The sequence below is a fragment of the Rhea pennata genome, chromosome 16 (assembly GCF_028389875.1).
Source record: "Rhea pennata isolate bPtePen1 chromosome 16, bPtePen1.pri, whole genome shotgun sequence".
In the NCBI taxonomy this organism is placed as follows: Eukaryota; Metazoa; Chordata; class Aves; order Rheiformes; family Rheidae; genus Rhea; species Rhea pennata.
Genome location: NC_084678.1, coordinates 11098515 through 11122475, shown reverse-complemented (window position 1 = coordinate 11122475; position 23961 = coordinate 11098515). Strand labels below are relative to the sequence as shown.

General features: G+C 39.0%; 1 protein-coding gene across 1 annotated transcript in view; it reads left to right on the top strand.

The window, feature by feature from the left end:
- Window positions 1-21382: 21382 nt before the first annotated feature.
- BCAS1 (brain enriched myelin associated protein 1) overlaps window positions 21383-23961 on the top strand; it is a 52593-nt gene continuing 50014 nt past the window's right edge. Inside the window, exons 1-2 of the mRNA XM_062589220.1 lie at window positions 21383-21459; window positions 21572-21650. Of these exons, the coding sequence (XP_062445204.1) occupies window positions 21391-21459; window positions 21572-21650 (148 nt within the window). The 5' untranslated portion in view covers window positions 21383-21390. The remainder of the gene's footprint in view (window positions 21460-21571; window positions 21651-23961) is intronic.

Below are 23961 nucleotides of genomic sequence, written 5' to 3'. Positions count from 1 at the left end.
ATTTGTCATGTCTAAATTGGACTGCTTGATCAAAATAAGAAGAAAAGAATAAACCTAGAATAGGAGATACTTTGGCAGCCCAAAGAGGTGATTGTAACAACTAGCACGTTCCCTTTCTGTCCAGCCTATGCTGAAAAGAGAAGTCTGATAGTAATCCTTTACGTCACTCTTCATTAACCAAGTGTCATGGAAAAATCTTATTATCTTCAGAGTTTTGATTATATTTCTTTATTTAAGAGGTAATTAAAAAAGTAACTTGCTGGGGTACTATCTAATTTTTTTGAGGGCATATATGTATGTCTTTGGCATGATAACGCCTACATATTATTTTCAAAATTGCAATTTATGGCATTGCTTCAGATGTTAAAAAGCAGACCTAGCCAGGAATGTGTCACTGACAAGATCAGCTCTTTTACAGCCAAACACTCTGTTCTGGTATCTCAAGATACAATTTTAGAGTTTGTCTACTTTAGTAATACAAAATAAACTGAATGTACTGTAGCTGCATAAAAAAATGAAAGTACTTAAAAAGATAGTCTTTTCCAGAGGGTGGAGATTAAACAGGAAAAATACCAATTCCAGTTTGATTCATACAAATATGCACATACAAAACCTCTTTTATAGTTAATCAGGACACTTTTTTCTTGATTAAAGGAAAGAAAGAACTAATAGGAAATTCCTTTGCAGGAGGGAGGGAGGAAGTGGCTGAGAGTACCAGTGGCCAGTTACAAAGCACAAGGTGTCATCAGAATATTCCATTTCCAGTTACAGAAATGTTCAGAAACCTAAAAATGAGACTGATTACCTAGTGACATCTGCCATCCACGAAGAAAAGGCAAGGCAGGGGATGGTCTGTGTTCTGGCAAGGGAAGCTTCAGGTCAGACATGTCAGAAATAGTTGTGTAAAGTATGTCTTGAACTTCAACCCTTTGTCGACTTAGGATTGAGCACTGATGAGACAAACTCACTTTCAAGACTACACTATACAAGTTGCCAAATTAATAGAGATCATGTTCCAAGGTAGCCTTTGCCAAATTCCCAGAGAGTCAAAATTTGTATTCCCAATATTCCTAGGTCTGACATTTCAGATGACCTTTAGCTTGGCCTCAAGGACAGCATATGACTGAAGGACAGCTTCTCTTGTGGAAATTATGCGAATATTTCTGGCTTGGAAAAAATTTGGTGGTTTTAAGAACACTTCACTTGAGGTATTGAGTTCTTTCTAATCCAAAATCCATAAACTGACTCAAGAACAATTACACAAAGATCTGCACAGTGAACGACTACAAACCAGACTAAACAGGTTTGGAAAGGCAAAATTCCAAAGTCATTCCCACAGAATGAACTGGGAAGTCCATGTGCTCAGATTGTTATCACAATTATTGTTATTGTAACGTCTTCTGGAAACTTGAATCCAGATTCTAGGCAGAAAAAAAAAAACAAATAATGGACAAGATTGACACTTGCTAGACCAATGGAACTTTTTGATGGATACAGTACTTTGATTTTGTAGAAATAATATGAAAGAAAATGTTTTTTTGTTAAGGAATGCTCTTCTTTTCTATAGGTGTGTAGATGCTATCTAAATTAATGAACAAGCAGACTGTGGCACCATTAGAATTACTATTTTAGGTGAAACCTTTCATCAGTCAAGGAACTGGCTGTCTCCAAGAGTGTTCTGGCACCTTTAAAGTGAAGAGGTGGAAGGATGGCTTTAGCTAGATGCCTAACACTTTGTTCCTGCTTAGTGGTCTCTTTATCTCTAGTAAGAGGTTGTCTTAAATACTAAAATGTCTTATCTAACATCATTCCAAAAGCACATCAGTAGTAACTATTGCTATCCTGGATTTTTTTTGTTGTTCATGTGGCTAGCCAGTCTTCTTTTAATGTTTCTGAAATCTTAGCTTTGTGTGCAGTGTAGTCCAACCTATGCCCTTTTTAACAGGCACTGTGTTACCAAAACATCGGCTTTCGAAATATGAAAATTCCGAGCCTAAAAGTGAGAGTTGCAAAGACATGAAGGAGACAGGTGGGGCAGGAGGAACAGTATTTATCAAACTGATAAGCTCTACTGCTTTATATCAGGGATATAAAGGTGCCAACTGATGAAACAGCCATGTATAACTGTAGTGTTATTTTAATAATTAAATTAAAAAATCCCTAAGTCCATGACAAATGCTAGTTTTGAGGCCTCAGCCCATGAAATGTGTAGCTGACCACACTAATTAGATCAATGGGGAAAGTGGAATGTAAACCAGACATGTGTTTGAGTCACTTCACAATGAGTCACTGATACAGCATTAATGAGAAATGCTGGTTATCATTCTCTCCCCAGGTATTGTTTCCTTAACATTGCTCTTCACAAATCTCTCTACAGTCTTAAGCTGTTAAATATATACCTTTTGAACAGCTCCTTACTGCCAGTATCTCCCTGCAGTTCTCACCAGCTTCCAGCATAACTGAGAAATGACAGCACACAGTTCAAGTGAGAGTTTGGCCTCCAAGACTCTCTGTAATTCAGAGAAGCTGTTCTCCATCCAATTGCCTATATCGTTCATTTGGTAACTAGCAAGGCATGGATCCTCCCAATTCCATTTCCAGAATTAGCAGTAGCAATACTTAATAAAGGCAGTGCCAAACAACAGGCTCTCATTGACTTATAGCATTCTTCCTGTAAGATAACAAGTGCAAGAGTTATGCATCTGTCATCATAGTAATGGTAATAGAGAATGACCTTTCATCTCTCTCTCTCTTCTCAAATAATTAGGTCTTGTGCTGTAGCATTTGGGCCCAGCCAATTTGTAAATAGATGAATACAAAAGGATTCAGATATGGGTAAATGTGCATATGTGTACTAAGTGTGAGTGTCTAGCCAACTAATATTCTGTGTTTAATAAGGATGGGCAAATTATGTTCAGCAGCTAATTCATACTTTGAAAAATGGAGCTGGAGGGAAATTGTTCTTAGATGTGGATGAAACTACTTAAACTCTGTGAATAGTTTTCACAGGAAAAAAAGTAGGAGATATAATCAAATAAAATCAAAATGTTTGTTTCATTTTGAAAATTACTGAAATCTAATTCTCAAATGAGTTTTACAATGATTTATGCAATGCATAGTGTCCAGTCAAATAAATCTTCCAGCTGACCTAACTCATCTGAGGATTCTTTTTCACTTTCTTGAGAAATATTTTCATTTTGATTCATCCCTGGATATTTTTTTCACTCATTGAATTGGAATGCACATTATTCACACAGCTTTAATTCTAGACTTCTCTATTTTACGTTGGGTACACTGCTATTAACCTTGCTTTGAATAAAATCTTTAAATCAGAGTACTTGCAAAGGAGAGAGATTTAGAGAAAGTCAGTTGGCAGGAGTTAAGCAACATTTGCCAGGTGACCTGGTGAACGTATAACACAACACAGAAAAAGGGATTGCTGCCTTTCAGTCTAATAACCCAAATGGAATATTATTATTCTGAAGGCATTTTGTCTTACTGGGAACATATCTGTCTAGTCACAATAGTGGTGAGTAGGCAGAAATATTCAGATGAAGGAAAGAGCATTTCAAACCCAAAACATTAACACTGCGATGTGGTATTATCTATTTAGTTATTTTAAGATGGTTACACAGCAGTGAAATTCAGATCCAAAGCTGATTTCAAATTCTTAAACCTTTCTAATGGATGGTGCATTTCAAATCCAAGGGACTATTTAATTACTGCCACTATTCCTCCTTTTGGTCTAAAACATTGACCACACCAACAGCATAGTGTGAAACTTCTAATGCAATTTAAGGCTGCCACCTGCTGCCAGGTTATGAGGAATCAGGCACTTGCTGGTTCACACAGAGAAACCTCTGTGGGAATTCTTCCATCTGCTTCTGTCAAAATGGAAAGATTATTTCCAGCAGGCTGGATTCGTCCCCATTTTTATATTTCAGGGTTCAGATAGTTTGAAAGTTGTATTTTTATATATATTTTGCTCTTTGCATTTTAGTAGAAAATAAAAAGAACTCTTCAAAAGCTGTGTGTGTTGGCGAGTCTATAATTTGATGATAGCTTCCAAACAGAATCAGTAAGATAAAATAGCTTCTAGCCATCAATTCATTGTGTCAGTTACAGCAACAGCCTAATCTGTGCTCTCATTCTTTATCACAAAAAAGCATCTCTTTGAAAAACGTTGTTAAGAGAACTTACAATTTTTAGTGCTGTAGTTCCTACAAACCACAGATCTGGGCTGTGCTGTGTGCCATATGAACACCAGCCCATATAGTTTCCTACCCTGTACAATCTAAATGTGCAGCCAAAGACAACAGGAGAATAAGGCAGAGAGGGATAAAAGGTGTAAAGCAGACAACAGGCATCCTATCATTGTGAAAAAAACTGCAAAAACTTCTAATCTTCTAAAAATATCTATTCTTAGTAATAGCTGTAAATATGTAAGTATTTCTCAGGAAGAAGCTTTAGTCTCTGTAGTGGAAGAAGTATTAGTTAGCAAAGAATTAATTTCTTCTAACCTATTTCTCAACAGAAATCTTAGGTGAATTCTTGGGTCTCTTCCTGAGAGCTATCTGGGCATGTAAATTCCGTAAGTTAAAAATTAGAAGACCTTGCAAAGAACTTTCCTGTTTGTCACAGTAAAGCTACAGAAAGCCTGGCTCTAGCGCTGCTTTTGTTTGCTAATCCATGCAATCCCTCATTTACTCTGACTCATCTGATGATGACTCATCTAGTTCAAAGTAAACTTTCATTTTATTGAACTAGCAGGAAAAAATGATGTGGAGAGCAGCAACTATTTATTATAGTCCTGTAAATAGCCTACGCAGAAGTGGGTTTGAAGACAAAGAATAGTGCACACTAGAGAAAACAAACCAAAACTAACTATGAAACAGTCTTCAGCGTAGAGACCTACGGGGAAGGGGAAAGACAGGATACAGTAAATACGAAAAATCACAAGTAGCAATGAAGAGCAAATTAATCATTTGTGCTGCAGAGTAACTACACAAAAATCTTTTAAAATTGCATTTATAAAGACATTCCATCAGAAACTAACTTTCCTGTGATCCCATTGGAATTAAGATGACATTTATGCATTTAGCCCATATGCAACATTTCCAATTTGGTAAAGTAGGAACAGGCCCTAGACTAGCTATCAAAATGAACAGGAGCTTCAATATAAAGACACATTAAAAGAACTCTCATGTTTAAGTATAGCAAAGGTTAGGTAGTTTATGGTTATCAGAGGGAGATTAAATTTAAAAAGATCATGGAATGAGAAGACATGTCAATGAGGTTTTATCAGAAACAATGTGAAATAACTCAAGAGAAAGATGTCAACAAAACAGTATCTTATACATCTCTTGCTCTTACGCTAGTTCTGTCAAAGGGCTGGGGAAAAAATGGTAGATGACTCAGAAATATTTGTACTCTGTATTTCACATTTTTAAGAGATAAAAGGAAACTGTCAGATTGAAAGCTGGACTGCTCATTTTCCACTTGTAAAATGCAGAAGTTGCCAGGGAGCTCTTCAGCAAGGGTTTTGGGTCTCCTGTTACAGCCTGCTGTACAAGGAGGCTTCAGAACCACATCCAGGTATGCACTGCCCGTTCCCTTCTTGTGCACTGTGATGTTCAGGGGAAAGAACCGCAGCACCATAGCCAGCTGGGAGCCCCAGACGGCTCTCCATCCAACATGGGGGACAACACAGTTCAAACCTGCCACCTGGTTTCATCACAGACAAGGAGCAAAAGGCATGGCCAGGGCTGGGAGCTGGCACACGCTGACCCCCAGCTCTGCAACAGCCACCAGCGGGAGCAGTCTCAGTAAAAGCTTTGGATCTATGTGGGCAACAAATTAGAGAGGAACGGACATGTGTATCACTGTTCTTTCACTATGCCATTTCAGAAAATCTACTACTGTGTAGTTTCTATTGTGCTGAAATCATCTGACATAGGCCTGCCTGGTTATTATCCTACAACAGGAAGGGAATGGGAGTGGGATTTCATCCAACATGCAACTTAGGAGTCAACACTTATGACAGGCAGTGGCAAATGTGCCTAACGTGTCCAGAAAAAATAGTTCTCTAAAAAAATTACATATCATTCTGTTTTGTCTTTTTTGTCTTTTAAGCGCAATTACTTCCCTGCAGTTATATGTTTACTTATCCCTCATTAGCACCTTAAGCCCTGAGGTGCAACCTTACACACACAGCAGTTCACTAGAAGGTAAGAGGATATGCTGCCCGCCACTTAAAGTGACTTATTCACTTGCCTTCCGGAGTAAATGGCCAAGGTATTCAAGCAAAGACATCCAGGCCATTTCCAATTACTAGAGTTTACTGCCAGGGGAGGGCTAGCTTGCATCTCTTGCAATGAGCTGTTCCAGGAACCTGGATCTGTGGCATGTTTGACAATATTTAAACACCCGTTCCATGCTTTAGACCTTTACATGAAAGTTTATGGCAGTTTGTAGATAGTAATAGCGGGTCTTATTTTCACAGCAGTGCAGCCAATGTGCGCTGAAAAGGAAGCAGCTGCAGCTAGAGCATGCAGAAGTGTTGTGCTTTAACTGGGGTCTGGCAGGGCACACATTTCACCTCCCTGTTGGAGGATTAAACTAGTCAAGACATTCACTGCATAGTCTCAGCCCAAGCCATTACTGAAGCTGGCCAGAAGACATGTTCTTCTGCCTACCAGGCCTTCACTTTGGCATCGTTCCCGAGGCAGAGTGGTGCTGCTCTATACTAACAAGACCAACAGGTGCTTCTGAGCTGTGTTTACTTATTTGAGCTATAATTTACTTACTTTTGTAAGCATTATTCATTCTGCCATCACCTAGATTGTTTTACTGTATTTGCTCAATGTTGATTCTAGGGGATATATGAAAATTTGTGGTATTATACCAAAGCGTTGGGAATCTAGGCAATATTTGCTAAGAATTTAGAATGAGAGAAAATCTTAAGTTTTCTTAAATTTTATGTTATTACAAATCCATGAAATTTGAGGGAGTGTCATTTTGCTCAAACATCTGTATGATGACCTGGTTCCGAACAGACTGACTGCAAAAGCTGTGTTTTCTAAATACAACACGGTGACCTGTGCTATGTTAGAAAATCTCTGTCACAATTATATCAGTACCTGTAATCCAGCTGCTACTGTACTCTGGAATTTATTGACAGATTAACTCAACATCTGAATTCAAACAAACTGATGCACAGCAGTGAGGTTGAGACAGAATCCTGCCTCATTTGGTCCTGGAGGAACAGGAATACCTGCTGAGGGAGGGATTTTCAACTGGCAGTCAGGATATGACTTCTGCAATTCAGAGCTTCTCTGTGAACTGAACTTAGGTGTTATGAGGCTGGACTGCAATGGGGCAGCAGCCTGCAGAATGTCCTGAAGGACAGAAAATAATGTCAAGAAGACTCAACGTTAACTTTTCACCCTAAAAAAAGACATCCTAGGTGTTTTCAGGTTATTTTGTGAGGAGAAACAGTTTAATTTGCTCCTGGAGAGCAAACAATCAACGGTTGTGGATGCATATTTGAAATGGGGAAAGAACAAAAGTTTTCAGTATTTCTTCAAGAGTCCAAAAGTCTTTTCTCATAAAGTCCAAGAACAAGGAGTTGAGGTTTGGCTTTTACTTGGACACTCTGAAGTCTTTGTTAGAATAATATTTTAGTGCTTCCCAAGCCGTTACCAACTAATGCTGACTATGTGTTTGGGAGGGAAACTTGTAATTCTGTTTTACAAATGGGCAAAATGAAGCACAAAGTTGAAGGTTACACAAAAAGCCATTAGTACAAATCCTAAGCTCTGGTCATAGAGGACTGTGCCACCTTTAATCAGGCAGGTCATATGCTGGCTATTGAATGACAAAGTGTGTCGAAGAGTAACCAGCCACTTCTGGAAAGCTCTGTTCAAATTAGGTAAATCCTCTTCACCTAAAACACAAAAACTGTCATATGAATTTTGAATGCAAAAGTAATTGCTCCACATTGCATCAGGCCTGGAAATCTTCTATTATTTTTACTAATTTGAAATGCAGCTGTGACAAATGACAATCAACTCAGTTTCATGTCTGTCCTAGGTTCTCACTACAAAATTAATATTGGAGAGCTTTCATTGCAGCACTAATCCTTTGTAGGAGAAATAATACTGGGAGGTTAAAGGTGAACTGCATATGTCAGAGCTATGTATGAGAAAATTTGTTTAGCTGCTATCTTTCTCATGCATGGCTCTCACTTTCATTATTGAGAACTCACAGTTTTAAATACTAAACTTAGTCATGAAGTAACTATCTGGTTAAACTATCCCCTACAAAGAATGTCAAATATTACTGCATTTATAATGAGTTACAATTAAACTGTAGAGCTCTTGAATTGAAATAAGAAATCTGACCGATAAGTCCTCTCAGCTTCTTCTTTCTATATTGACAATTTTTTCCATTTTTTTTATTTTTTACTGATAATTATTTTTAAAACTCTTCGAAGTTATCAGAATGCACGAAAAGCATTCAAGCACAGAGACTACAACAGGCACCACTGGATAAATAAAGCTATGAAATCCCAGGATATATGTTGTATTTTTTTTTGTACATGACACAACTGGTTTCATGAACCAGGAGGATTTACAAGAATCATCCCACACCACCTGAAATTCCCACCTTGTTTCTCCCAGCTCCCTCATGTCACAGTAGCTGGCTGCTAAGCTGATCAGTGTCCCTGACTTCTATGGAAGTGCCGAAGGACAGGCCCAGTCTGTTCAAAGCTGGGAGCTACATCGAAATAAAGTTTTAGCTTGCAATAATCAAGAACTTGCTGAGTAATATGTCAAGAGTCCCAGCATTTAACTGAAGCGCTGAGATGATGATTTCAGAAATGGAAGGGAGCAGCGCAGGAACTGGCAGAGGAATATATGACTTGCCGTAAGTAATGGAAGGAGTGAGTTTCAAAATCTCAGAACTTCGGTCCCTTTCTAAACTTTAGACAATCTTACTAGTAAAAGTCAATGTCAGCCATGTCTAGCATTAGTTTATGCCTTTCTAACATTACTTTTTTAATAGATTTGTAATAACTTCTAAATTTCTTGGGAGAAGAAAAATAACAAAAATGGAATGTATCCTGCTCATCTTCTCCTCTCCAAAGATTTATTCTTTCCAGCTTTAGGAAAAAGACTGTGAATTCTTTATGAAAAAGGCACAGGGCCACACAGCACTTGATTCATTTGTGGGAGAAGGTAAACAGATAGAAGTGTCTGTTTTTATGGGGTTATCATTCGTCAGAGTTTGCTTGAACACTATAGAGCATCTCCTGTCTCCTGCCTCTCACCTTGCCGTCTCTCCCACTGCTGTCACCCATGGAGGATGCCTGAGTGCAAGCAGAAGGACACACACGTGCGGGGAGTTCAGCATGGCTCCGGAAGGAACAGTCTCGCTGTGGAAGCTAACCCCTTCAGAGACTCCGGCAAGAGCTGGCCTAACACCACAGGGAACGGCGCGTCGCCTCCAGTCCTAGGGCACAGTCTGAACTATGAAGGCTCACTGCCAGTGGCAGCAATAAAACAAAACATTATACTTTAAACTCACTCTCTGAAACTAATGTTTCCTTGCATAGTTTAAAGCTTTTATCCCTTCAGTGTACTAAGGTTAGGGCTATTCACGCTTGTACTTTTACTTAAGTTTACCAAACCGTATTTTTTCAGGAAAAACAATTGGCTCTGGCTGTTCTAATCCTTCAGTGACCCAATGGATCTCTTATGCATTAAAGGGGAATATTAACTCTCTACACTGTATCAGCAGCAGGATGTCCAGAACTGGAGTTGTACATGCTGTTTCCTCTGTGAGTATGAATCATTAAAAGGAGATGCCCAGGAGATCGGTGAATGCAATTTTCCCTGGAGGAAGTCCAAAGAAAAGATGACCGTGGCATTTTCCCAAGGGAGTAACTTGGCTTAAAGCCATGGGCACTATTAGCGGCAAAATATAGACTCAAAATCAAAACTATGACACAGAAAGGCAGGACAGCTAACACCACCTCACCTTTATAGTTATTAGTGCTAGGACTTGCAGAACTAAAACCTGACTGTGGCATCTTGCACAGGTACCTTGCCTAAAGCCAGTACCCACCTACAGCTCCACACACCTTGTAGTCTGCTCATATGAGCTCAACTTCACACATGGCTTTTCCTCGGGGCAGAGAGGCATTGTGACTATCACCCACATAGATCAAGCACTTTCTTTAAGAAAGCTTCTTAATATTTAAGGCTTGGGAGTGGGAAGGGTGATAGCTTGATAGGGGGGAAAGTACAGCAAGCAGGTTTCAAAAGCAGCGACAGCTGGCAAAAGTAATAACCCAACCTTTGCAGAAACTGCATTAATAAAACAAAATATTTAACATAGTATTGCTATTATCAGTGCATATTTGATGAAAACATAAAATGCTTTTTACAGGAGAATGACCGTGGTTCACATGCCTGTCCCACCCACTATGGAACTATGTATACAATAACTCTCTGTTTCAGTCTAACACAGTAACCTTTTATCTGTTCTGGAAGCTCCCACATGAAGAAATAGCTGGTATATATTTTGTAATTCTCTTTCTTAAAAGAAATAATGACAGCAGGAACCTTTCTTGGGGGGTGGGGTGGGAAAGAAAGACAATAACTAATTACTAGCTCTCTTCCTACATTGACACTGTGACCCACAATCAACTTCTGAAGAAACCATTCAAAATATCGTGTTCAGACTGTATCTGGAAAGGCACACTAACAAATGTTTCTTATTCAGAATGATGTTTTAACTGCAGTGTGTAAGCCAAACTCTGCTCTAATCTTAAAGTAAATTTGGAAGGATACCACTGAGTTCAATGGAGTTGTTTCAGAGCTAGACCACAGTAACTTAGTATACAGCCACACTCGCAGTCCCTGCTGAGAGATACTGTAAGCATGGTAATAATTAGGGATGCTTCTGCTGCCCCAGAGCTCCCTGCACTGAAGCAATTATTCACTCCTTTTCATTACCCATTCAAACTGCACTGGCTAAACACAAGACAGCTTTCACAATTAATATGTAGCCCATAAGAGACAGTGGGGAAAGCCTACTTGCTGAAAACATAATTCTTTAGTAATCACTAGGAATCTCTGACTGTAAAGGAGCCAGATTCAATAAAGCTTAAAACTTAAGTAGAACTGAGGCATTTACAATCCAAAATGTGACTAAGCTAACTCCTACCTAGTAAGTCTGTTTGGTGGTTAGTCTCACAGCAGTTAAGATGCGTGTTTGTAACTCCTTCAGGTTGAAAAGAAGCCAAGCCTCACCATTCCCGGGCAACCACTCCAATCAACAGGCTAGTATTTAGTCTGTCTGCAGCTAAGGGACCACAATTCCTGGGAACAGTATTATAAATACCTATCCCAAGTAAGTCGTCTGAGCTTTGAAGCTTGATTGGACTGCGATTGTACCTGTAACACTGAGTCAAGCATTTAAGCTTTGAGGGACGGGAGTTTGTACGAGCTTTTGTGCTCAGTCTTTTCTGTTGGCTAGTTCAAAACAGTACCCATTCTCTAAAGGAGGAGATATTTGCGTTGCTGTTGTGATGTGCTTGACTCTCTCTCTACTTTGTCTTTTGACTCTATATCTGTTCCAAGGATCCTGGATCTTGCACCAGGAATCAGGTGTACAGGAGTGCTAGCATCTTATTTTGGCCCTTATTTTCAACAGCATCAGTTGCTGAAGCCCCAAGTCTGTAATAACATCATTCATTGCACTGCCTTGGCATTTCTAGAAATCTACTCTAACAAAGAAACCTTTACATTTATCTGAAAAATCTGAACCTCAGAGGTCTAACTCATAGTTTCATATAAATGAAACATTGCATCCAAATGTAATGTTGGATACCATGAAGATTCATGGCATATCATTTGCCATCTTCCATCTACATTGAAGTCTTAGAAAGGATAGTTTCTCCCATTCTTCTGAAATGATTGTGCCAGAGTGTAAAAGTTCTCACTGCTAGAACACCCTTTTCTGAATACATTGCATTAAGTGGCTCATTTGGCCAATATTTTCAGTATGGAAAATTCCCATTGAGATATTAGGATGATACTAAATGTAGTTTGGACATTTAGATTAAGTTGGAATCACAGAATGGTGGAAAGAGAGATGGTTATGTAGCTCCTGATGGACTTATCAAGTTACTATGAGAAGCAATTCCTTAATTTACTTCAGTATCTACTTCCTTCAAATGCTGGTCTAGAGGTATCTAACCATCTAAAGCAGACTTATAACCCTATCAGATTCCTTGTGCAGTATATATTCCCAGCTAGTTTCTCTGACTAAAGAAGGCAAAAATTACCCAATTTACCCTTTCCACAGTCATCCTGGACCCGAATGAAATTGAACTCAATGAACTTGGAATTTTTCACTGTAAATGAAACATCTTTTATTTCACAATTTGTCAATATTTATGGCTGTTACTCAGCCATCAGTGTGGAGCTAACCCTTCAGAGTTCAGAGACTCTGTCACCCCTCCAGGGAAGCAGTCTAAAACCTGTCCAGATACCCATAGGGCAGGTGCACAGTGCATTCTTCCTACCGACTGCCTGGCTGGGGACTGTCCTGGCTGAAGGCATTAGACAACTACATGGCTCTTCCCACTCAAAATCCTGAACAAATTAAGCAAAGGTTGGGTTGGTCCTCCCTCATGGGAAAGAAGGAAGTCCAAGACTCACTTCATCCATCTGCTTGACTCTGGAATGGGGAAGACTGAGTCAAAGCTTCATTTGCATTTTGTTTAAAACTGTTAGAATTTGCCTGAAGTTGCACCTAATATTTTTCCTCAGCCATTGTCCTGTAGGTTCTTTCTTTCAGCTCTCTCTAGTGTTGATAAGGATGTATTGCTACTTAGCTATCCTGCTGTGCTAAATAAACCTTGAGTGTAACAGCTGGCTGAAAGTCCTCACCTTAAATTAACACATCAGCCCCTTCAGATAACCAGCAAAGTAAAAACAGATGCAAATATATTAGTCTGCTCTTCAATTGACAATATTTGAATGGTTTATGCAGCTGTCAGATGCAAAAGCTCAGCATTTCCTGCAGGAGAGAGAGATTTATTTGGTGACAGTTTCATTATAGATTCTAGATAGAAAATAATAGCATTTTGATCACTAAGAAATAATGAACGAAACACAGTTTGCTCTTCTTCGGGAGAATTCTCCTCTGAGCTCAAGTCTTCCTCCCTCAGCTGCCACTCAGGCTAAATAGTTACTGAGTTAAAATCACAGCCAGAGCACAGAACTAGATAGCACATCATTGGGTGCACCTCTGTTCTGTCTTTGCTGAATATATGGGCTGTTTCTGGCTGTGAAAAAACAATGAAAACAGATGTGAAAAATACCTCAAAGAATGGATGGATAATTGCCCATTAGGATCAAATAACTGTGAAAAATTAAATCTGTAAAAACCTCACTGATTTCTCTAATTTAATAAAGTTATACCAGTGTCCTCAAGAAGAACATCTCAGCTAATGCACATAGCTCTCAGTATAGCTTCAGACATGTTAGAGGAGTGACAGCAGAAAGACACTTCCTTTGGTATTTCCAGTACAGTTAGTCACTTCTGTTGTCACAAGTGCTGGCGAACCAGGTCAGAGAAAGCCGAGGTATGAGAAGGGTGGGAAGGAGAAATCACTTTGGCTTCAACACAAATAACCTTGATAATGCAGAAAGAAACATGGAGGCACTGAGACTACTCACCCTGCCTAGTTGCAGGTATCCAACTTAATTGCCTAAATTTAGGGACTGGACTGGAGAGAGAGCCAGCTGAGAGAGAATGGCACTTGAAGCACATTTTAGAACACCACCCTAATTTGTCCAGGTTAATTCAAGATTCACAACATGGCCTATTTAAGATTTGATTTGTCCCTCACTTAAATACTTAGGCTAAATGCCCAAAGTGAGAAGTGATGAAGTGAAAAGGTACTCTTTTCTTTTAAGAGTATCTAAATCTTAATTTAAATCATGAAGGGAAAAAACTGCCTGGATAAATAATAGCAGAAACAATCCTATGGCACATAAAGGAAAACAAACAAACATCCTACAGCAACAGTACCATCTGTTAGAAGTTAAATTCTAAGAATATCCTTTTTTGAGGAAAATGAGTATTTTTTGACATTCACAGCCGTACTGTAAGGTGCAGAAGTATACGATAGTCCATCATTTCTTCCATGTTATACATTAAGTTTTTAAGACTGAAACTGACAATTGTTTTGTAGCAAATAGCTCCACAGAAAACAAAATATATTGCAAAAGCACATTGAATGTGAATGACATTTTCTTTAACAGAATGAAGTATTTCTAGAATGAAATACTTACATCTTGCATTTTAAAATTATTTCAGAATAATATTTAAACCCAAGAAGAAAGTAAAGTCACACCTTGCCAAAAACAAAAAGACCAAAAAAAAAGTGAGGAGAGTTCAGAGTTGCAGAATGGATGACCAATTTGGCAGCCAGGCTGGCATTTTGTAACTTAGGCTGTATATAGTTTCCAAATGTGCTGTCCAGATATTCAGTTTCTTCATCTTTTGAAGCATCTGACACTCACCATTCACAGTCAGCACATCACTTCATCATAGATCTGTTCCTGTTTCTATATCATGGTTTATAACAGAATTATATTCAAAAACGTACAGCTATAAGGGCCATCAAGATACTATCAGCCAGTCAATAGGCAAAAAAAGATCTATGAGATCTTTTATGAGACAGAATTTTAATTTAGTTGAATCTCAAGACACATACTGTGCAGACAACGTATTACATGAAACAAGCTGAATATTATATTTGAACACTTGAATCTGACAGTCAAGTCATCTACATACATGAGGTTGGGATGAAAGGAAGTCTAAAGAGAACCTCTGAGAAGCCCTGGCCTCAGGATATTACATTAATAATTAAGGAGAAGCTGACATTGTGCTTTTAGTATCTTCACATCACTACAGTGTTAACAGCATTCCTGCTGTTCTGCACTGCTTAGGGAAGGAGCATGGTTGTTCAGAGCTGTGTGTAAGAGTTGCAGCCAGCCCTGAAACCGCTTTATGGTATCATCTTGTGTGAACCTTTCACAACTCTCTGATATTGCTTTTTCAATCTAAAAATAAGGAATTTTTTGTCTGTATTATGACAACCTCTGGGAACTCAAGAGTCCAAGTCTTATTGGACAAAGAGGAATGAAACATAGAACAGAAGGTCTGCCCTTGCCCCAGAGACATCCCAGTCTGAGTGTGGGCTTAGCGAGTCATTTAGGGGAGCAGTAAATTGTGCCAATAGAATTAAAATATAACCACTTGGGCAGTATATTAGGATTCACTTTGATTATAGTAAACCATCATGTCATCAAATACACTTTTGGGGAGTTATTTTGCCTTTACGGGAAACATCCATGCTTGGAAGGTTCAGCACATAGTTGCAAATTTCAGCAACAGAACACCCATGTTGGGCTGCCCCTGAAGCCAGAAAACCGAATATGCATTTGAACAGGTTTGGGTGACCAGAAAACTCAGGAATAGAAAATATTTTGAGAAGGGCTGGGAAGGTAGAATACTCCACCCCTCTGTGTATTTGCACCCAGTGTTTGTGAGTACGGAGAGACTGATTACCAAAGGCATAACCAGTGAGAGCTGCCAGGTTGGGGCAGAGCAAGTGCAGCACCTCTTCCTGAACAGCGCCAGTGCCTGTAGGGGTTGGGGTGCTCTGGACAGATCCTCCCCGAGGTAATTCGTGCTACTCTTCTTGTTCTGGCTTTTCTTAGGTTTTGCTTTTATTCTTCCTGGTGGTGCCACTTCTATCCTATACTTCAATTTAGATCTTGGGATCTCCTACCAAGGGGTCGGCTTTTAAAAACATTTATGTTTTGTTTGTTCTTTAAAGTACCTGGTGTTAAATTTTCCATTTCTGTGCACTGCTCTTTTCTGTACATGGTCAGAAGAATAAAAAGATCTGCCTTCTGACGATCACGGATCACGATCGGTTCTACCAGTTTGGTCAGGATCCCTTGCCTTTGTGACATTGTTGAATTGCTCCTTCCCTGAAAGCCCAAGGTGTGAATGCTTAATTTCTTTTTATCTTTCTCATTTGACTACAATACAGAATGGCTGAAAGAATTGCATTAAAAAATGACCTGCAAAGCCTTAATGACTGTGCTATTGCATGCCCTAAATGCACAGCCAGCTGCCTAGCTGCTATTCAGACTGTTCTTGGGTGTTTTTTGTTTGCTCTGGGTGAGTCATTTCAATCCTTCCTTCTCCTGTCCCTTCCCTTCTGTCTGAAATATGTCCATTCCTATTGCTTAACCAGTGATAATGTTCAGATGCATTTGTCCTCGGTATACCCAACGTGCGTCTGAGTTACCTTTTCTTGCATGAGAGCAGTCAAGAGCTGCACTGAAGGAGAGTAGGGAAATTTCCTAAACTCTTTTCTAAAACACATGAATCAGAGCAGGAACTCCGCCTCTCAAGCTGGACAGAGTGACATGTTCTCACATTCACCTGTTTTCTGAGAGGCAGGATACAGGATGCGTATGTATTAAACAGCTCAGGATCCAGTCCTCACCTGCAACTGCACTGCGGAGTGCTTCCTGCATGAATCAATATATACTAGGTCCCTCTTCTGCTTCTCAAATATATCCTAGGTTATTTAAATCTTTCTCCAACACTTACAGAGGAGACATATCTAATGAAATGAGATCCAAAGAGAACTAAATTAAGTTGATTTTTTTTGTTTTCTGGCATTTAAGTAAAACATATGGCAAGTTTTAGTGAGGCATTAATAGAATCCACGTGTACTTTTTAATATCAGTAGACACTATGACACAGACAATTGTAATATTCTAGGTTGGTCGATACCTAAAAAGGGTAAACTCATCCGGCTTTAGCTTGAGTACAAAGCAGATCACAGATTTTGTTTTAATCTTCTCATTTTGCTTTCAACCTGTGAAAACTTTTACTATTTTGCCAGGACCAAACCAAATATTTTTTGAGTGAGGGAAAGGAAAGAAATTTATCAAGTCTTGGAGAATACTATGGTTCATGTAACATAAAACAAACAAACAAACAAACAAACAAATACAATTTATCTTTTGGATTCTTCATTACAATAGAAGCAGTGAAGCAAATCTGGAAAAAGCACTGTTCAAGAGCTGTGTCTGATTTGGAGGCTGGTAGTGCCTGTTCCTTTTTAAACCAGTTAGACTGCATTCCAGCTGGTTTAAATAAGCCCCCCACAGGATAATATCCTTGAAACTTAATATAAAAATCTGTATCTAGAAAGAGAGCCTGAGGATGAGAACAAATTTACCCTTCATTTTCTCCACTTCTAATGGCCTTAAAAAAAATGTTCTTATATCAGGGTCATCTCTTTTCCCCTCTCAGTCCCTGAGAATTGTCTTGTCCCCATAAAAGTTGCCAAATCTCCTCTCATAAAATAGACGTATTGCCAGCAATACCTCCCAGGTCTGGCTAAAGCTGTGCTTCATACTCACAGCTTAGAACAGAGACCTGATGCTTCTTAGACACAAAAAAAAGGGTACGAATAGGTCCTGCCTGATGGTTGTACCACTAATAAATAACCATTATTAATAACTGCAATATACCAAAATCATCCAACAGAGAGACTAAGTCTCTCACCCTATAAGACAGTGCAGCATTCAGAGCCGGAGAGCGGTTCTCAGACAGTAACTAACACTGTCTTACTCTGCCCACTGGAGACAGATGGGGCCACATCCTGAGCGACAGTAAAGACTTACAGTTCTCACACAAGTCGTGACAAACTGAGTCCTCAGCAGCTTTTGAAAATTCAGTTGTTCATGTAAAGTTTTTAGCAAAATGCCAAAAAGGGAGTTGGTGCTTAGGTTTTTGCAGCCCAGAGTAAAAAATGGTGGTCTTTGTAAACGCGCGAGTGAAGAAAGATGCCAAAGGAGAGGCTTGTGGGGACTTTATAGTGTAAGACAAGTTTCAGGGACAGCTTTATCACCTATCAGCTCCTTTTCCATGCTGCATCTTATCAAGTGACCATGCCCACGGCCTTCAAAACTTCTTTTAAGAAGGAAGTCCAAATTGCAAGTCTCTGGTATGTGGTAATCCTGGAAGGTTTTAGAAAACACGCTGAAGCAATAGGCCTGGCTGGTAGAGGTTGGATCCCCACAGAAGGAGGAAGGGATCCACAGCACTGTACATGTAACTTGAACTAGCACTGGGAGACTGTCTTATTTTTCCTAAAACTTTCTTGGCTCCACATTTAATAAAGCACATTGCCTTAGATTGAAACTAAGCATTTTCAGATCTGAAAAAGCGTCCTAAAAGAGAGAAGAATGGATTCATTCCTATGAACTAGAGGCCTGACCACTTTGGGAAAAATTTAACTGTTTCATTTAATGACAGTTTGAGCAGAGCTCTTTAGGCAAATCTAGATCCACATGAATCAGATATAACAGTCTCTGCAGCAACAATTTCTAAAAGCAATGGCAGAAATGATTGTCTGCGACAATGTTCGCTTGGCAACCTGAAATTCTGCCAGTCTAATTCCATTTTGTATGTTACCACTTCTGCTGATACTCAGTTTTGTCTATAGGTGGCAGTGACCTTTCATTTTTTCTTTAAAATCAGGCAGAAGCATACATGCATAAATATCTTCCTTATTTTATTAGAGAGTCTGGGTCATTACTATTAAGCTGTGCCATTGACTGGAGTTCTGTATCCCAGTAACAGCAACAGACTTGTTCCCTTTCTTCTGTAGCCACTTTTCCCTAAGCATGTTAAATGGGCAGCTGTAAAATTACTGTTACAAAAAGGAAAACTATCTGAAGAGACTTTGCATATGAACATGATGGAATACTGTGCCTCATGCTCTGGGCATGTAGTCTAAGATGGTTATGTAACAACTTAATTGCAGTCTTTTTTCAAAAATGGCCTTTAAATCCACTTTACCTCTTCCAGCTTTCTGTGAGAATTATAAACCTGACTCTGGAAATGGCTAATATCTCCTTCAATAAAATATGCCACAGATCAGCAGTTAAAGGTAACTTACTTGACATCAGTAGAGTTACATCACCAGGAAACTGGAGTAATTGAGAATCAGGCTACAAATCATTGCAGAAATAAAAATAAATAGGAACTCTGCCTCTCTCATTCCCCTCTAATATGTACTGCTTTTACAGCATATGAGAAAAAGGAAGCACATCACTTGCAAATATTCCATCCCCTGCCTAAGTTGTCTCCTGGCATAAACCAGGAGGTCCTGTGAATGGAAAATGAAAATAAATCCTCCATATTCAACTAGATACTAAAATTACCATCAAGACTAAGCAGTGGGATTTGAATCTTTTTTTTTTTTTCTTTTCCAATAGGATAATACTTAATGTTGCTAAGTAACAGAATTACATAGCAAGGACAAGAGGCCATTGTACATCCATGGGGAAACGCTGGCTGTTTTCCATAATAAATCAAAAGTTCTGATTTATAGTGGAAATATCAGCTGAGAAGATAAAATCGCCATAGAACAGCTCTGCATTCTGAAATCAGGGCTCTGTCCTGCAGCCACTATTTATGTAGCAGCTCTCAGCAGCACATGATTACAGTTCATGTTTCAGTATCTGTGGGGGCCATTCAGTGTCCAGCTCAGCATTAGCAAAGAACAATAACCAAGTCTGGAAGAGAGGCCCAGCTTGAATTTCACTTCAGTTAGGATGCAGCAGAAAACAGAAACCAGATTTGAACTATTGCTGTAAAGCACAGGTTTATAGATTGGTGTTAGAAAAAAAAACCACAACCAGCTTGAGCGCTGTAAACAACAACTAGAACCAGATACTTGGAGGTGTATGCTGAAACAAGACCTTCCCCTCACTTCTCAGATTCAAATTCTAATGAACACAGTTTAGCAAAACTACTCTTTTCCTTCTTTTCTCCAATAGTCAATGACTGTCTAATTAAAACATTCAGAAAGAAGTTGGTCTCTTCTGTACCTCTGCTGGTTCTCCAATTCATGTAGACATAAACCAGAGCAATCATAAACTGAACAGCACTTGGTACCCACAGTACCTGCAAAGGAGATCTCACAGTATGAGTGCTAAGCCTGGAGCTGGCTGCAGCCCTCCATCTTCCTCCCTTTGGAGAGCTTTCTCTTTCAAGGTGTGGCTCAGAATAGTCTCTCCTTAGTGTTTGTTTTGCTTTAACAGTACACACAGATCCTGAGCTAAAGCCAATACGAACCTTCCTCTTGGCTTCAGTCTGGTTTGCCCTTCAACCATGTTGCTAAATTGAGAGTACATTGGCCCGAAGAATTTACTGTCCAGTAAATTCACTCAGCATAGTGAGTTCAGACAATACATAAATGCAGTTTAAATTATGAATAGAAAGTTTTATGTGTACTTTATATAGGACAGCGCCTAAAATTGAATCAAACATATTGATCCTGAAACAAAGTTTAATAAATCAGTACTCTTTTCATTAGTTTCAATAAGTATTGCATTAGACCCTCTAACAAATTACTAGTAATTAATTAATTAAGATTATGCTGAATTGTAGTCAGAGCTGTGACTCCAGTGGGTACAATCATAAGAGAGAGAATCATAAGCTAACTAGTTTAGGTAGCAGCAGTATTGTAACTGCAGCAATACAAGATGCAATGTGCTCTAGAACCACGGTCAGGACCATAGATGAATCTTGAGGTGGTTGGTGCATGTTGTCTCTGACTTGCTGCAATTACAAGTGCTTAAAATAGACAAGAAAATCTAGCTTGGCTATGCGTCTGAGCTATGGTCGACCAGTGAAGTTGTCCAAAGCAGGCCAAGTATTTCTAAGCCACAGGCTAGGAGAGAATTTCCCCCAGAGAATTTGTTAAACATAGTTGCCTGACATATAGGGACTAATTTGCAGAATTTAGGTGTATAATTTCTTTATATGTTGTCTCTTTTCTCTCTTATTTTTGTTTATCAGAAAACAAAAAAAAATGTAAAATCCCACAAAACTTGTAATTCACTCATTTATTTTGGTCTTTTTCACTTTATTCTGTATGGTGCTTGTGGCTGCTAACTCTATGTTCCTTTACTATCTACTGAGTTCTAACTAATGATGCAGGTGTGACTGCATCCAGTTTTCCTCGATAACCAAAAAGAGTTTGTTAATCTGTGCCATTTTTAGTGTGTAGCTGTATGCCCTTGTGAGTAATCGAGTGTATGTTTGTCTTAGGCTGCTGACCAGGGCAGAGTGCTCTGGGGAAAGCAGGTGGGGCTTATTGGAAATTTAAACAGCCTGTCACTATTTGCTACCTCCTGATTTGAATTAGGCAGGAAGTTCAAATAATGAGAAAGAAGCGTTGTGATTCTTTTTCCTGCAGGCAGTATGGGGAATACACTGAGTGTCCCAGAGGAAGCTGAAGAAGACAATACCTGCACAATAAAGAGCTACCAGGTAACTGAGAACTGCCTGCTCTTATTTTTCCTGACCATTGTATAATACTGCTAATGGTTTTCACACCCCTTAATACGCCCATTGCTAAGCAGCATATTGTTTGATATTTCAGGCTATTTCTGAACCTCCTGCCAATATTAAAAATGGATCTGTTGCTGTTGTTCAGGCTACTTCTACAATGAACGGTGATGGTACGTACTAGGAAGTGTCATGTTCACAATTCTTTTGTCTTGCCACCAGACAGGCAAGAAAAGGTTTATACTGAAGCAACAATAAATGCTGATGCATAGTATCACGTTAGAAGATTAGTTTATGTTTTAGCTCTTCCCTGTGAGTCAACAGATGTGGTTTTCAGAAGCTCAAGAGCTTAAAGAAGAGAAGATAACAAACAGCAAAATAGGAAATGAATTCCAAAGTCCTCTGGAAGCTATTTGTTTATTTGTTGTAGGAATATGGCTCTGCATCTGATCTAAAAAAGTGATTCATAGACTGAATATTTTGGTTAGTGTGAATGCTATAGGCCAGGTGTAGTTTGGCATTGGTCCCTTTCAGATCTGCAGAAGCCTTGGGGTGTTCTGTATAAACTGCTACTGCTTGGGCAGTGGTGGAATTAGTGCTCCTAAAAAGCATCAGAAAATTATTTGCTGCAAAGCGCACAAGTTAGGGTTGCTCAAAGGAGTACAGAGAGGCAATGGCAGCAACACAAGGATGATCAGGCCTCTGCTTGTGGGGGACACAACAGAAAACTGTTTTGCAGAATGGAATAAAAGAGAGCAGTTTGTATTTTGTGGGGGAGCCCAAGATGCCTTTGACATCCTTGATGTTAACTGGGAGTTACCAAGTGATGTCATTGTGCTTGAATGCCAGACTAAAATATCCACTGGTGTGGAAACTGATAGTCTGGAGGGGATGCAGCAGACGATCAAAAAAAGAATGGAGACTCAATGGATTAAGGAATGTGAGTTTATGTAGACTAGAAACTAAATTAGTTAAGCTTTAAAATATTCCCCAACTGCTGTGGAGGAATCAGACTTTCAGGAGGCAAATATTTGCTCTGTTGATCAGACTGCTTTGCCTTGTCAAACCCATTCTTGGGTCACAGCTGGCACAAGGCAGGGCCTGCGCAGAAACTGGGCTGTTATACAGGCAGCCACTATAGTTCTTTTTGTGAAAAGGTTATTAATGTACTCCAGACTTAAAATTTTACTCTGGAATTGCCTAATGAATTGTAATGATGTGTAAGGTAGGCAGTGTAGAACAGGACAGAGCTTTGCAAGAAAGGAGTTATTTTGTGATGGACAGAAATGCCAGTAATGGGCTTGTGGAATGACCGCTGCTTTCCTGCAGGTAACACTGAGCTGATTCCTAATGAGCTCAACTTGTCTTGCTTGATGATTTAAAATCTGTAAGCAGCCTGAGGAAAGTGGTTCAAGGGATATTTGCAGCTGAAATAGCAGGAGTTTACTCCACTAATCTGGCCCTTCAGGCACATGATAATGTGATGTGTGTTTAGCAAGAGTCACAGATTGTTACAGTATCTGGTGTAGGAAAGGGTAATGGAAGTACGCAGGCTCAAAGTAAGTGAAGCTACAAGTATAAATCATTTAAATACACAAATAATATTGTATTAAGGGAGTAGTGTAGAACTTGCTTTTTTTGATCGCAATAAGACGTTGTTTGAAATTTTCTGTATGTGCTCAAGCTTCTGGTATTTTTGAGCAGTTTAACATTATTTAAATTATCTTATTTAACAAGAAAGTGGACATTGCAAGCTGGTTACAAAAATGAAATGAAATTAAAAGAAAAATCTAAGCCTTAGCTCAGTGTTCCCACCCACTGGATTGTAAAGTCTGAGAAATAACCTCTGCTTTTCTATTAAACAATATGTGTGGCCATTTCAGTAGCAATTTCAACAAATTATACGGTAGAATTGTGAATGCGCTTGCATTCCTTTAAGCATTTCCATCTTGTCTTCTGATTCCTGATTAGGTGTATTGTTTTGACTTCAAAGATACAAAAGAAGTTATTTATTAGCAATGAAATATGTATAGGAACTTTTTTTTTCCTGTCCTATTTGTCATTTAGAAAAAGTGATTGGCTGGGAGAATTACAGTAATGAGGCAGCCAGTTCACCTGTACTTATGCTATTATAACACAATGCTCCTGGACCTGTGCAAGTGGTTTTGCAGTGAAATACCACTTCTGATCCTGAGCTGGGCCAAAACAATCTTTGATATGCAAAATCTATCTTGTGCTCATATTTTAGAGGCTCCTCCAAGAGAGCAGACTCTGTCTGTTTCATATGCAGTGAGATCTTTGTAAATGAAATCTAACTCAATGTCAGCTGCTCGTGTTTGAATTCTTGAGAATTTAAGGTATGGCACAACAATTTATAGAGTAGATATGTGACTGCCAGGAATGTGGCAAGGCTGATTTAATATTAACAACTAAGACTTAGTGTTATTTACCAAAAAGTAATGAATGACTAATGTTATAACCCAG